At 37.6% G+C, this 16,260-nt stretch overlaps 1 protein-coding gene across 1 annotated transcript in view; it reads left to right on the forward strand.

Moving 5' to 3' along the window:
* Positions 1 to 13,292, forward strand: part of ANXA1 (annexin A1) — a 17,302-nt gene extending 4,010 nt beyond the window's left edge. Inside the window, exons 3-14 of the mRNA XM_010081662.1 lie at positions 477 to 492; positions 2,148 to 2,241; positions 2,995 to 3,089; positions 4,725 to 4,838; positions 5,429 to 5,519; positions 6,214 to 6,293; positions 7,259 to 7,315; positions 8,656 to 8,749; positions 9,376 to 9,471; positions 10,522 to 10,580; positions 11,598 to 11,720; positions 13,119 to 13,292. Coding sequence (XP_010079964.1) covers positions 477 to 492; positions 2,148 to 2,241; positions 2,995 to 3,089; positions 4,725 to 4,838; positions 5,429 to 5,519; positions 6,214 to 6,293; positions 7,259 to 7,315; positions 8,656 to 8,749; positions 9,376 to 9,471; positions 10,522 to 10,580; positions 11,598 to 11,720; positions 13,119 to 13,178 — 979 coding nt within the window. The 3' untranslated portion in view covers positions 13,179 to 13,292. The remainder of the gene's footprint in view (positions 1 to 476; positions 493 to 2,147; positions 2,242 to 2,994; positions 3,090 to 4,724; positions 4,839 to 5,428; positions 5,520 to 6,213; positions 6,294 to 7,258; positions 7,316 to 8,655; positions 8,750 to 9,375; positions 9,472 to 10,521; positions 10,581 to 11,597; positions 11,721 to 13,118) is intronic.
* The last annotated feature ends 2,968 nt before the right edge of the window (positions 13,293 to 16,260 follow it).

Below are 16,260 nucleotides of genomic sequence, written 5' to 3' on the forward strand. Positions count from 1 at the left end.
AGTATTATAACCTTTTGAGAGCATCATGCTTATTTAAAGTACTTCTAGAAGTGATTTCAAGGCAGGGGCCACCAAACATCTCATATACTCAAAGGGAGGAAAAACAATGGCAAAACTCCAGTGGATTAGAACTGGAACCCAATTTTATTGTGGCATATAATCTAATGTAATCTAATAACCTAGTAAGTTTGATAGCAGATGAAAAAATGGTTTTATTTGCATGTATCGGTCTAGTTATCAAGCTCTAGGTGGAACTACTGATTAATGAAATTGTAATTCCCAATGGCCAGTCACTGGTTCACTCAAGTCATCTTTAATATGGTAATCTGATGCACAAGTGTGTAGATGAACATGTTCAGATGATGTACATGAGAAAAACAGGGTTTCTTAGGCTGAGGTACAGAAAGCCATGAGTTGGAGCCCAGGAATGTAAAGGAGAAGCTAAACTTACTATTAGATGTCCCAGTTTTCATATCGTATGTCAAGTTTACAGTGGAAAGAGTAACAGTATGTAGTAAAACACCTCAGACGATCAGTACTGATACTGGTTAGAAAGGACACTTGTGGTGGTGAGAAGTCAAGAGTTATTACACTAGGATGACATGGAGAATCTTTGTGATAATGAAGTTGATTAACACATTGAAATGACTGTCAGCAAAGGTAAAGCAATACACTGTGAGGTCCCAGAAGATCTTGAAAGAACTCTACTCTTTAAAAAAATTGAACATAGGGCAAAATTTCAGTAAATAAAGTTTTCTTGTCTAGACCTTTGTGGATTTTCGAATTTTGGCCCCACAACATTTTGTGCATAAACCTTTGGCTCCAGCACCCTATCTCTCTTGCACTCCCAGGGTCCTGAGTCATTCTGGTTGTCGTGGTTATAGACAATTTTTTATTGTAGAGTTTGTCATGGAAACAAATATACAAAGACTACCCTGGTGTGCCTGGGAAACAGGCAGCGAAGCAGTCCCATTCCTCTGCTGACTTATCACACAAGTCACCATGATTTTTGCCGAAGTATGCATGACACTGCTTTAAATATGCATTCCCTCTGCTCTCTTAAAATTCCTAGCAATATAATTGTGTAGGGAGTTGAATATTAAATTATCAGACATTAGAAGTGTACAAAATTCAATACAGAATGCTGTATGTAAAACAGGTATCTATAAGACTTTGCTATTTCTGTTACTTAACTTTAATAGCAAAGGATTTTTAAAAAGTTCTTGAAACAGGACTAAGAGTATACGTGATTCTGAAAGGGTTTAGGTAAACTACTGTTTCCAGTTTTTTAATAAAAAATCTCACCATCTATTGTGCCAGTGGGAATGTTATACAAATATTTCATCCAAGAATCTTGGGACATTTTACGGCTTCTGTAAAAGAAGTAGACATTGTCTAGGTAGTGCTGTTGGGTTACAGGCCCAGCCAGTACTTGATTTGTTATGTTGCTGACTTAGGGCAAGCCACGTAGTCTATCATGCAGTGGAATTCATCATCCATGGTTATTCCCAGAACCCTTTAGGTGTTGACTAGGGAGTGCCTTTCTAGGAGTGGACTCACCAAAGGCAGCCAGTAGATAATGCCTGTGAAGAAAGTGTGGCTTATGTCTCAAAGAAGTTGGGTAACAGTTTGCCACTTCCTCATAGGGTTTGGCTTGAATTCTTTTCCAACATCTTGCATGCAAGAAGTGCTTATAGCCTTAGATATGAGTCAGCTGAGAAGTCACTTAATGTGATGCACAGTCACTTTGTGCAACATGAGGAAATAAATTAGTAGCGCTTTACTAGCAGTGCCTCTAGGATTTAATTGTGGTTTTAGAACCTTTAAAATTTAGACATAGTTGCCTCATGTGACAGTGAAGATGTATTTTCTTGTGGAATCCAACTTACTCTGAAAGATAGGTCTTCAGGTACCTAAAACTATATATTAAGTACTTTCTGTTTAATATAAGAGGTGTGAAAGGAACAGATTCAATGCATATCCAGTACTGAGTCTTTTTCTTTCTTTATAGTTACAAAACTCTGTATGTTCCTTGGTAGTCCTATAATAGGCAATCCCAAATACATGGTTTATTTGGGCATCTAAAACTGCTTCTTTGCAAATATATTACTTGGAATGACCAATTTCCCCACCCATCCCCTCTGCAGAAAAGCTCAAAAGGTGGTCCTGGAGTACACACATACCCTAACTTCGATCCATCAGCTGATGTTGTTGCTTTGGACAAAGCTATTACTGTAAAGGGTAAGAGGAGTAAATATTTAACCTGCTGTGTTAGGACCCTTCCTTAGGAAATTTTGAGAATAACACTGCATCAGAGCAAGAGTCAATGGGAAGAAAGGGAGGTGCTTCTGCTTTTAAAAGCTTGGCAATATATTAAATTATGCTACTTGTTAAAAAAATCTCAACTCTCTGATATCCAGATGTTGTATTACAATTTCAGACCTTAATACTACATTAAAGTGCTTGAATATGTTGAAGGAAGGGTTGTAAAAATTTAATTCCTAGAGAGGAATAAAATACTATACGTAAAATAACATACCATACTAATACTTTCCTATTTGATTTCTGTAAAATCCCTGCACTTCTTGCTTTTAATGAAATTCTCACATTTGACAGTTTGCCTGTACTTTGAAACCTTTTCCAATTCGACTTACTGAGATTAAATGAGTAGACCATCTAATTTTTTTTTTTTTTTTTTTCTGTAGCGTAAGTTCTGCACTCAGAGTACTTTAAGACTTTCTATAAGAAATTGTAGAAACACAGGCTTCTGTGTTTTATGGGAATCTATTTATTTGGTTTCTTCACTACATCACTAATTGTAAGTCAGTACATGATTACAGTTTTTCCTTTGGTTAAATATCAGTATGTAAAGAAAGCAAAATATGCCATAAAGCACATAATAATAATAAAAATTACTGTTTGGCTAAATGATGCACTAGAGACCACTATAATATTTCCAATATATGAGACATTTTGTTGTTTGGTGACTCATAGGTGTGGATGAAGCCACCATCATTGACATCTTGACTAAAAGAACAAATGCCCAACGTCAGCAGATCAAAGCTGCCTATCAGCAGGCTAAAGGAAAGGTAAAGTATATTCAAGCCAAGCTTAAATTTACACCCACAATATGCTGGTGTAAATGTTGCTCCTGGCTCAGGTTGTTCATGCAGCTTTAGCTTCTCAGAAGAAAAAGGTACAGTCTTTCGCCTTCTGTAGTTTGTGAAAACCATGACAGAATGATAATACCCTGCAACTATATTGCCAGTGCTGAGTCTTTGAATATGATGGCCACTATTTTGAAATAAAAAGAAAAAATTTGAAGTTCTTACTTTACAGCTTTTTGCCCTAGAGATCCTTCAAACACTAAGTCATGGAGAGTGCAGAGATTTCACTACCATCTGGAAGACAGTCTACTAAGAGAAAGGAAGGGATAGACAAGGGAACTTGGAGGCATCTCTCCGAGTATTTCAGTCCAGATAAAATACTAAATAGGATAGAAGAGTTTTAGGACCATAACACTGTCACACAAGCGTACCAACATGGGGATAGGGATGAGTGTACAGCCGACAGTTTTCTTCTCCCTCTGAGTGGTAAAACTGCTAGTCCCTGGAACTGAAAATCTTGGAAATTACTGTATGTTTCTGGAGAAGGTTTTAATTGCTCTTACTTTTCTCTATAACAAATTTTCTCCAGTTGAACCTGTAACTCTAAATTGAAATTAAAATTGCACAGTTGATGTAAAAGAGTTACTCAGCATTTGTTTCTTGGAAAGCGATTCCTTTGAGTGTAACTTGTAAAGGCCAACTTAGAAAATAAGTCTAACATCTCATTTTAGCCTAGGTTTCCTGCTTCTGTTTAGGAAATCTCACCTGTAGTTTTCACAGCCCTCTCCCACCTCAGAGGAAGCTCCAGCCTTGCAATTATATTTTTTAAAGACCTAAATTAAAATATAACTTCAAAGACACAAGGAGCCTAATGCTGGTAGATTATTAGGTTCTCTAGTTCCTTGCACACTGTCAAAAGCAGAACAAAACTAACTATGGACATAGTGCTTGCTTCTGAAATAATCTTGTTGGTTTAAGTATCCTGACAAAGCAGGTTGACCTTGTCACACTTGCAGCCACAACCTAACACATACTTGGTGGAGAACAGGGCTGTAACTTTTCATGTAACAAAACAGAGTACTGAGAATTTCCCAGTAGGAGGCAGAGTAAATCATATATATTTTTAACTTAAATTTAGGTTAAATTAGAATATAGCCCAAATCTTAACTTCAGCACTGGCAGTTTTGTGTAGGGCAATATTACACTATGTCCACAGAGTTTCCACTGCAAATTCTGTGTCCTTTATGCAATAAATGGATGAGTTAAAATGTTATCCAGATAAGCAACTCAGTTTTAATCATAGCAACCATATAGTATTGCCTTCTCTTAAAAAACAAGCAGCCTATTTTGAGTCTTCTGATAGTGTAATGGGTGAATATGGCTGAATGGCAATGTGTGGAAGCACTCCTGAATACTTACTGTAAAACCTTGACACTTTGATCAACAAAAAGATGACAAATTAGAAATTTCAAGTAGGACTTCATGACACTGTCTAGTAGCAAAAGGAATGATGTAGACCAGGATTCATCAGAGACCAGACTAATTTTTGGACTGTGGCTCAACAGCAGCTTTTTGCCATTCACTAGTTTAGTGTGTTTCTTATTCTTCCCATCACAGAGTCTGGAAGAGGCCTTGAAAAAAGTTCTGAAAAGCCACCTGGAAGATGTTGTTGTGGCTCTGCTCAAAACTCCAGCTCAGTTTGATGCTGAAGAATTAAGAGCCTCTATGAAGGTAAGGCAAAAACTTCTGAGGAAAACTTTCCTAAAGAACATAAATAATTATCAGGGCCTGAAAATGACACTGGATTTGGATTTCAAAGCTTGTGTATTGTCTTCATTTTCACCCCATTTTGTAAAATAAATCTATACTGTTAATCCAGGTTCTAAGAACAAGATCCAGCAATCTTCCCTGAATTTTAGGACTGGAGAAGATTCTTTTGTGAGAGTGAACCTTTCTGCCTTCTGAAAATTGGTTGCTGATGTAGTGATAGAAAGCCATAGTGTTTACATACATGTTTAAGTAACGAAAGACAAAAAGAGAAGGAGGTATTTCATAAATTTTGCATTTGTATTTTTTATATGCACTGCTTCATCCCTTTAGTGCTTCTTTGGGGTACCAGTGATATTAAATACGATAAAAAATTAATTCCAAAACAGCTGAAATAACACTATTGTATGGAAGCACAATGTTCTTCATTTTTCTTTCTTGTTCCACATGGGGCCTTCAAATCCAAGTCTGTGATTTTCGTCTTATTTCTGTTCTTCTAATTTTAAGTTTGCTGTGTCAAATAACATTTCCAAAAATTCAATCACTTTTATCAGGGGCTTGGAACTGATGAAGATACCTTAATTGAGATTCTGGCCTCAAGAAACAACAGAGAGATCAGAGAAGCCAGCAGATACTACAAAGATGGTAACTCAAAGCAAGAAAGAAGCATTAATGGTATAGCTCTGTAGCAGACATATTAAAGTCACAGCCCCACTTCTCAATATGAGAAGCTGAGATGACATTGTAGGAAGAAAGCGAAGCTTCACACAAGATTGAAAGAGGTGCAGACAAGGGAGGTCGTACTGACTTTTTTCTGACCTGTGTAAGTCCCAGTACAGAAAGAAAAGGCACATAATCACTTCCAGAACTGCAGATGTCTCATGGAATGGTCCATGCATTTAGATGCTTTGTAGGGTAGAAGCAAAAGCCAGCTGCTTTTCTTCTCTTGTAACTAAGCCTTGGTTAACTTCTTAAGATCTCACTAAGCTTGAAATAAAAAGATTATTGAGTTAGCAACACAGATAATATTAACAGTAGGAGCAACCAGTGAACTGAAGGGGAAAATCTTTGAAGGGATAACTAAAAGGGAATGTGGTACCTCTCATATATGTAGAGTTTACTGCAGTCAATCAGTGTTGTCTAATTAAATCATATTTTCTGAGAGAAAGGAAAAAACCTGTATCTCTAGTGGACATATTTAAGTGGAAAGTTAAAAAAAGGCTGAAAAAATAATAGAATCATAGAATGGTTTGGGTTGGAAGGGAACTTTAAAGACAATCCAGTCAACCTAGTTGATAGCTTTAAAAGAAACTACAAGTCATTTTTCTTTTGATTTCAGTGCTGAAAAGAGATCTGACACAAGACATTATCTCTGACACATCTGGAGACTTTCAGAAGGCTTTGGTTGCTCTAGCCAAGGTATACCATGCTTAAGTATTTTGAGTGACATTACCCATAATAAAAAATTACCGTTGTCAAGACTATTTTAGAGAAAGATATACAATAAATAATAATTTAGGTAGTATTTATTTCCTTGCATTGTTTTTTACTTACATATCTTAGATCATATGACATTGTTCTTAAACAAGCTATAATGAGATTTTATCTCAAATGCATTTTAAAAAACAGTGATGTTTGTTATCATTTATCAATTATGCTTTTAAGACTTTTTTTAACTCTCTGCAAGCACTTGAAAAACAACAGGCATAATGTCATGTCAATTGACTAGAAATAGAAAAAGAAGAAATGCTTACAAGTAGAGAAATAAACTTTTTGTCTTGCTGTTAAGGTATGTTTCTAGTAGTTAGATAATGGGACAGGGGAAGGGAGTTAACAAGTGGACAATGTGTTTTGTGAGTTCATGTTCAACAGCAAATGAGTTTAAACACTGGAGCTGCCCAATAAAGAGACCCTTTTAAATGGATAAATATTTGATTCTGTGATTGTTGAGTACATGTATATGAAGCTTGTACATGCACGCAGGATAATTTTTTCAGACTTACATGTTTTGATTTGCAGTTTTTAGTTTCAAATCAACTTGAAAGGAGTTTATTGAATGGTCATCAAGGAGAAAATCACAGTTTCTAATGCTGTAATTTCATGTTAAGAAACAATATTTCCTCTGGATTTTCGTGTAGGACTTCAGAAATAAGTTGCTGATGACTTCAGAAGTGTGAAATAAGTTGCTGATGGCTTCAGAAGTGTGAATTCTGACTGATTACAAATACAACAGCTTTATTCACAGAATGAGTCACATAACTGTATCCATCTGCAATTATGTATTGTTATGAATGAGAATGGAGGGCAGAACCCTAAAATGCTGAGTTTTTGGTGAACTGAATAATTGTGAGTACCAGTGATATTTTATTTATTAATTTATGTAGGCTGACCGATGTGAAGATTCATATGTGAATGATGAGCTTGCTGACAATGATGCCAGGGTAAGGTCATACTTGGCACTCTGCGGAGCTTCTTCATCTGAATTACTTGAAACTACAAACTCTGTCTGAGAATATTCTACTTGAATCTTGTGCATTGCAGACCTAACAGAGAGTCGTATGCTATGTAGAAATCTTTTCTGAGGGAATACTATGTTACAAAGTTCATTTAAGCTTTGCTATCTGAAGGAAATTAAATCTTTACCTTAGTATTCGGAAACATTCCTGCAAGACCTCTTCTAGTTCATGTAAATTGTGTGGACCATTTGAAGTAGAGGTCAACAACTGAAGAAATTAGACACAATCTTCTGTCTGTTTATAACACAGTACTTGAACTGAGGAACAAGGGTGTACTTGTGTATGTGTGGAACTGAGTACCATGCCTTGACCACTGTGAACTCCCCAGTATGTTAGCTATAGCTGTTGCTTTACAGTGATGAACCTTTCAAGATTTTTGAGTAACTCTCACAGTCATCTGAATAATTCTGAAAGAAACAACTGATCTTTCCTTTTTTACTTCCACCATTTTGTTAAAATCTTGGTAAACCTTATCAGTCTTTCCTGAGTTTACACCCATAAAATCTTACATCACTTTTACAATTTAAATGTAGATTGGCTTTAAATTGATTTTTTAAAAATCCAACCAAGCAAAGGTCATTGAGCAATACTGCTTTTATTCCTGCTACATAAGTTTAGTTTTGTCATCAGCCTTAGATATGAAAAGTCAGTAAATTAACACTTTGTCCAAACTCAAAAGATCAATCCTATTTCTCTTGACACAGAGAGTGTGGTCTGAAATATTTTTTGCTGCTGTGTGGAGGCCTTTAATTATTACTTCTAGAGAATTTTGAGGAGGTGACGAAAATGAAGGAGACTGATTTGGTTCTTTCCATTAAAATATCTCCTGGAAAGACAAGGAGCACTTGGTGCATAGGCTTCTGCTTCAGATTTGTTCAGTTATTGTCAGAGATTTTGTTTGTCTGAAGAAAGCCTACCAGTCCTAAACTCCCATACAGACTGTAAACATACCATGATATATGAAAAATACCTTCTTTCAAGAATGTACTATACCCAGGAGAGCTAGATGGTGATCATAAGTTGTCTGAAAATGTTTTCTAGCTGCATAAGGTTCTCTAGGTACTATTATGACATAAGTGAAGTATGAAGTGTTACTTGATAGAGCTAGAGTTAGTCTGAGGTTGTGTAGAGTTATGTTATGGATTGTGTCAAGGGCTAGAGTTCATTGCTCACAAGCTATGGCTGATAGCCTCAGAAGTACACTATTTCTGTTCAAGATTTACTATACTGATGTTAGCTTTACTACTTTCTTTTCATTATGACAGGCCCTGTATGAAGCAGGAGAGAAAAGGAAAGGAACAGATATTAATGTTTTTGTTACTATTCTTGCTACAAGAAGCTACCCACATCTCCGAAGGGGTACGTTGAATGAAACGCTGTGCTTCACTGGAATGGTATTTTGAACATGGCCTGCTCATGAACTCAAAGATAGAGATTGTCAAGACATGACTCTGACAGCCAGACTTACAGGTCTTTGTAGCTGGACACATACTTGCTGCCCAAGGGTGCAGTTGGCAGCTTAGTTGTTCTTTCCGTGCTAGTGATGACCAATATAATTTAGGTTGTTAACAAAACTATTGCCACAAATTCGCACAAGGCAAGTGGTCACAAGGCCAAAGGGTTAGTGTGGCAGGGCTTCTGAATGCTCCTCAACGTGGTTTTGCTTCTCAGCCAGTTTACCCTGGGCAGAGAGATATGACCTAATGTCACAGGTTCCAGTGGAGTCAATGGACCATCTCTGTCCCTACCAATGGGAACATGAACCCTACCATCCTAAAAAAGGACCTATTCCTTATGCTGACTCCACAAGGCCATGCAGTAACACTGCTCTTTACACTGTGCTGGCTGAAGAAAATGAGAAAGATGGCCTACAATCAGTCATCTGTGTGCACTGTTGCAGCAGTAAGGGCAGAATAAGGCAGAAGCAATGCAAGCAAGGTACTGTCTTTTCATCACTATACGCTGAGTTTTCTTCCCGTATTTAGTCTTTCAGAAGTACGCCAAGTACAGCAAGCATGACATGAACAAGGTACTGGATTTGGAGCTGAAAGGTGATATTGAGAACTGCCTGACTGCCCTTGGTAAGTGGTTCTGCAGGTTGTAACCTACTATATATGCTGACCATTTCTGTCGTACTTGCTCTGATAGGAAACCATTCTGGGCTTACCCTGCTTAATTGAGAAACTTTCTAAACAATACTTCGGAAAATCTAATCCAAACATAGTGATTTAATTGAGTTATTTAAAACCAGTTAAAGTTGATGAATGAGTAGAAATACCTCTCCTGATACGTAGAAAGGTCTTTTAAAGAGAAACATGTGTCATCAACATAGAAAGACCCCTACAGGAAGTCAATATGCCAAAACCAGCTGTCAGAACAGGCACAATTTGTATCAAAAATACAATAGTTTTAAATCTGTCTTCAAAAAAACAAAAACAAATACACTCTTCTCTATTTTTTTTCAAAGACATTTATAATTTTTAAAAGCATAACAGGTTTACTTCTGTTTTTTTTTTCCAGTAAAATATTCTATAAGATTCATGATAAAGATGTATATTCAGACCCTTAACATTACTGTTCTTCATGAACAGTAAAGCGAGGCAGTGACTTACTTAAATCACTCTTATTAGTGCACCAGGAGTGGAATCAGGAGCCAGACACCCATCTTGATTCCCAGCTTTTGTATCACTGTCAAGAGTACTTTGGATAAAAGAATGAGTCCATCAGATCCCTCAGTATCAGAAGTGGAGGGCAAGTACTCAGTATAACTTAGTTTGCAAAACATCAGATCATAACCTCCAGCTCTGCTGTAGAAGACACAAGTGCTTTCAAATTTTTCTTCTTGGGAGCTGCAACACCTTTCTTAATTTTGTGGAAGTTAACTAGAGAGTGCAGTCTTGTCTTTACAGTAACTATTCTCCCCTGGCTGAACTGCTTTCTGAATAGACAGAGGAAAGGAACTGCTACTTCTCCCATATTTTGAAGACAGGTATAACAAAGATGTGGATAAATAGGATATGCTGGTAGGAACACTGAGACTGCTTTTAAAAGTGTTTGCTCTCCAGGCTTTTGCCTTTTATTACTTGTTACATGTATAGCAGATGTGAACTTATCTTATTGTTTCATTACAGTGAAGTGTGCCACAAGCAAGCCAGCTTTCTTTGCTGAAAAGCTCCACTTGGCGATGAAGGTAACCTAAAGAAAGAACTTAGTAAACATGGACCGCTTTGTAAGCTGAGAAATAACAAGCTCTCTAAGCTCTGTAAGCCCTTTGTGTGATGAAAAAGGACTGCAGAAGGAAATTCAGTGTATTTCTCTTGCTCCTCTATTCCTTCGTTCAAAACCTCTGAGTGTCTTTCTGTAGGAGGAGCTGTCTGTTTGCTGTAGTGTGTTCAAGGCATCTTTGCATCCACACATATATCATGTATTCTAGACAGTGACAGAAAGCTAACTGGAACTTTTCTTATTTATGAAAACACAAAAATCCTAGTGAAAAGTAAATAGGAAAGCAATTACAGATGTGGACAAGAACCTTGTAGAAGCCCAATCTTTGACAAGGCATCCATGGTCCTTCTGGCAGATTTGGAACCCAAGTCGAATGAGGCAGCCAGAGATCCTGAAATACCCTAGTATGCAGGTATTACCATAACTCCAGTGACTTGGATAGGAGCAGTACATGAAAATTAAGTGAAACATTATGAAAATACAGTTCATTGCACTATTTAAAAAGTAATTTAAAAAGTCAGTGAAGTCTAGGTTGTCTCTGATACCTGTCAAGCACAGTGAAGGACATGCCTCTTTTTAAGAAACAGCCGAAAGAAATGAATAAAAAAATTCCAAGGGTGGAGATAGATTGTCAGAAGCAAATTGTGCTCTTAGGGAACAGAAGGGCAATATGAGAGGATCCCCTCATGAGAGATGTTGAAGGAATAGGGTGTGAGCTCTGTTCACCCACAAAGAAGTCTGATGGATCGACACACAGATCCTTGAGATGTTTCAATTACATAAGTAGCATCTTTTCTTCTTTTTTATTTTTTCTTCTTTTTGCTTCTTTTTTTGTTTTTCTTTTTTCCTTTCTTTTTTCCTTTCTTTTTTCCTTCTTTTTTTCTTTTTTCCCTTTTGCTTTTTTTTTTTTTCCATTTTTTCTGCTCTGTTATTTTTTCCGCTCTATTATTTTTTCCATTTTATTTATTCTTCATTTTAACAGGGCTTTGGGACACGGCACAAAGATCTCATCAGAATCATGGTTTCACGCCATGAAGTAGATATGAATGAGATCAAAGGCTATTACAAGAGCCTGTATGGCATCTCTCTCCGCCAAGCCATTATGGTAAGTTTTCTCTGAGGTGACATGTGAAATGCAAAAGAACCAAGTGATTTTGGAAGTCAGGTGAGGGTTTGTTAACTCTTCTGCTCCTCAGTCACCAGTTCATCCTGAGTAACATATTGTAGCTGAGTAAATCATGTTCCCAGTGAACCACATGCTGATGGAACTAATTAATTTTCTGGGGAAATGTTTTTGTCACAAAAGCTATAGCAATTTGTTAGTAGTGGTACATGTCTCAGGATATCATCTTACAATAGAAGCCAAGAGCTGAATGGAGACTTCAGTATCCCCAAGTTCCTGAACTTGGGCAGGCATAAGGTACATTGGAAGGAGAGTGGAGATGATTGCACTGGCAGTTCTTCTGGGAGATATTGGATGCAACTGGCTATTGGTTTTTAATATTTGAGGTACTCCTGAAAACACCTTGTTAACATGACATTTATTTGGCCTGCTTTCCAGATGACTTAACTAAATGAGTTAAACTAACAAAAGTATCTTCTTAAAGGGGACAGACCACCCAATGTATTTTCCAGAAAATTTAAACTAGTGAGGGACTTAAAGAAAGCTAAACTTGCAAAGCAGTTTTGTGGACCCTAGTAGACAACACTAAAAAAGAAGTCTTGATTGGAGTAGAAACATTCTCCCTACATGTATCAAAATGCCTTTTTGATTTCTATTGGTGCTTGCTACTTTTTCAGTTAGGTGCCAAAGACGACTTCTATTCTTCCCCCATGAGTGTGTGTAATCTGTAATTTGGTGTGTAATTACATCACGTCAGCATGTTCCAAATTGGTGATTGCATCCTTACATCTTGAAGTCTAGCTTGGCTACACTAAACAGTTCATATGTCTCTGCAAAGTAGATTCAAAATTGAGAAAACATAGTGTGTAATGATTACACTGCATACTTAGTGCATATTATCCATTTTTCAAGCTGAATAAGCAATCCTACGGTGAATTGAATCACTGTACTATTAGCCTGTGTTTGAGACAATCGTAGGTACAATGTGTGTAGTGTTTTAATACTAATGAACATTGGACATCACTGGTCGTGGAAGGCATTTTCACATTATCTAGAGAAGAAAAGCTTGAGCTCCTGGACGGATAGAAAACTTTGGTGCTTCTCCTCTTTATTTACGTCATGAGACGTCCTAGGACTTTTATTGACCTTGTCTACCCTTGCTCCACTCCGGAAATGCATGTGTTTATTTTCTAGGTCATACTGATGACTTCAGTGAGGATACTCAGTTCAAGCCCAGTTTGTGGCTAACACGTGTGTTATCAAGTGCTTATTTAGGTGAAGGGTTAATGTTTGGTACATGTATATTGAATGCTTACTGAAATGTATTTCACTCAAGACCATTATACTAACAATTGTGGTTTTTTGCACTTAAATTGACAGGATGAACTCAAAGGGGATTACGAAAATGTCCTGGTGGCTTTATGCGGAAGTGATAACTAAGTTTCATGTTCCTGCAGTGCACTCAAGCCCTGTTGCTGATGGTCTTTGTATATGCCTCTGCTGTCTATGTAAAATACAGGCTTCACACAGTGAGGTTGCTCTGGAATGGTACTTAATCCATATGTGTTATGTCAAAAACCTGTAACTGGAATGTATTTTTTCAGTATCTTTATTTTGAATAGCATTAATATCTCTTTTTGCCATTATTTATCCAAAGTCAAAGAATGGCCCCAAGTTTCTATTTGCTTGATTAATCATGAAAAAGACAAATTTTTTATCTATGCTAAGCAAATAAACTTTTAAAAATAAAATTAACCCATGTGGAATTTCATATGTTCTTTGTTGCTTTTCTGCATTTAATTTCAAGTTGTCTACATACAGCGCATGAGAGAAAAAAGTCAATAAATAGCTTAAATATGATGTAGCAATATCAGACAGTATAGCTAAGCCTATACCTTCCCACTTCACTTCAGCTATGGTTTATGTAAGCCAGATGAAAGAAAATAACTAAAGGTAACTTGTTAAAAAAATTAACAATATAAAAAGTTAATATCACTGTCTTGTTCTTTTTCACTTAAATTCCAGAGTAAATAAACCTGTTATGCTTTGTACATATATTAAAAAAAAGCCAAGTACAACTTTTGTCTTTTTCATTATGAGTTGTGTAAATTTTCTATGTTGTCTACAGAGTGAAAAAACTACTGTCACTACCTATATGTGGGACAGAGTTTACGCTTGGCATTACTGTCCAGATTGTGCCACATGCTGTACAAGTGAGTTAATTATAGTCCTCAGGTGCATTCCACTTGTTGGTTCTTTGTTACACACAAACATTGCTGGTCTTATGGTGGCCTCCAATTACTCATTTGAACAACATCATATTAAACTATTGGGAAATCAAAGCTCATCTTGGCTAATTTATGTTAAGCATTGCAGGCCCTCTTTGCTTCATATTGGGATGATTTAGGAAAACAGAACTAATTGTCTGGAAAAGGAGTAGTCTTATTCTTGAAGAAACGTTGTCATTGCCAGAGCTAGAGAAAAAATTCCTATGTACCTTCCACAGGGCCAAGTTTTGATCTACCATTATTATATTCCAAGATTTATAGTTGCCCCCTACCATAATTTACTTTGTTGGTAATCCTTGCTGTCCTCATAGGATAAGTGTAAGATTCTGACCAAAGAAGTTTATAGGACATATACATGGTAGCCATCAATTAAAACAGGAAAGCAAAAAACCAAGCAGATGTATGCACAGAGATCATGTGCTGAGGGATTTGTTTGGTCAAATGACAAGCTTCTGAGAAAACAAAACTGAATCACCTTGTACGTCTGAAGTGTGGCACTAGCAAAAGGTGCATTTTCGTCCTTCCAGGACCTGAAGGGAACCTACAGGAGAGATGGAAAAACACTCTTTATCAGGGAGAGTAGTGAGAGTAGTGACAGGATGAGAGGTAATGGTTTTAGGCTGAAAAACAGTCAATTTAGATTGGATATTAGGAATAAATTTTTTACTGTGAAGGCAGTTAGACACTGGAACATGTTGCCCAGGGGAGTTGTGGATGCCCCATTCCTGGAGGTGTTCAAGGCCAGGCTGGACGAGGCTTTGAGCAACCTGGTCTAGTGGGAGGTGTCCCTGCCCACGGCAGGGGGTTTGGAACTAGATGATCTCTAATGTCCCTTCCAACCAAAACCATTCTATGATTCTATGATTTTCTTAAGAGGCAGATGTCACAAGAATGTAATTCCCCAATACTTTAGTCCACATAGTGATGAGTTGGAAAGGTTGATTGTGACAGTAAAAGCTCATTGCAAGGAAAGTCTAACTTTACTGAATATGAAATTAAGATGGTATCTTGATTCTTTACCAGAACCTCCTTGCTTCCTTTCTAACTAAAGAAAATACATGGTTATTGACATGGTGATTGATAATCAACTTGTGGTGATTGATAATCATATATGTTTTGGTTAAACACATATACACACATATAAAGCATATATGTTTTGCCAACCTCTTTGCCATGGTGTCCTGGGTTAAGCTGAGACAGAGTTAACTTTCTTCATAATAGCTAGCAAGAGGCTGTGTTTTGGATTTGTGCTCAGAAGAAAGCTGATAAAAAGTGATGTTTATGCGGCTGCCAAGGTCTTTCAGCTTCTCTGGCTGTCTGCAAAGAGGAGAAGCTGGGAGGGAGCACAGCCCCAGTTACTAGCCCAGGATTTGATCTTAGGTTTGGGATTGAGAGCCAAAGTGGCCAATAATCTATTCCATAACATACACATCATGCCCAGTATATAGGTAAGGACCCTCCAGAAGATCGGCCCTTTTGGTTCCGGATCTCTTTTGCTCCAGGTCATCTCGCTCCAGGTGGTCACTCTCCCAAAGCCTTTCCCCCCACCGCCCCCCAAAACCCCAGTCAGCTCTTGGTCTGGTACGCTTGGACCGTTATCTCCATTCTGTGAGTGCAGTTTCGGGACTCTCCCTACTCCGGGATTGTTAGCCAGGAACAGGCTGAGCCTTGGTCATTGGGTGGGGGGCAGTATCACTGTGTATCACTCATTCGTATATTTGTATATAGTATTATTTTCATCCCCCCACCGCCCCCCAAAACCCCAGTCAGCTCTTGGTCTGGTACGCTTGGACCGTTATCTCCATTCTGTGAGTGCAGTTTCGGGACTCTCCCTACTCCGGGATTGTTAGCCAGGAACAGGCTGAGCCTTGGTCATTGGGTGGGGGGCAGTATCACTGTGTATCACTCATTCGTATATTTGTATATAGTATTATTTTCAATATTACTGTAGTTTAGTTATTAAATTGTTCTTACCTCAACCCACGAGTCCTTTTTCCCTTTACCCCTGTAATTCTCTCCCCTATCCTCTGGGCGGAGGGGAATTGCATGAGTGGGTGTGTGGTTTGGCCCCCATCCAAGGGCAAACACATCACACATGGGTAATAACCTATTAAAAGTAAAGAAACTTCAATGAATAGATTTTGAGGTACTACCTGTGTTGCGGGCCGGAGCCCTGGAGAAACAAAGAGAACAGAGCAAACATACTCAGTGGATGGGTCATAATTAATTAACTT

The sequence above is a fragment of the Pterocles gutturalis genome, unplaced genomic scaffold, assembly GCF_000699245.1.
Source record: "Pterocles gutturalis isolate BGI_N339 unplaced genomic scaffold, ASM69924v1 scaffold25919, whole genome shotgun sequence".
NCBI lineage: Eukaryota > Metazoa > Chordata > Aves > Pterocliformes > Pteroclidae > Pterocles > Pterocles gutturalis.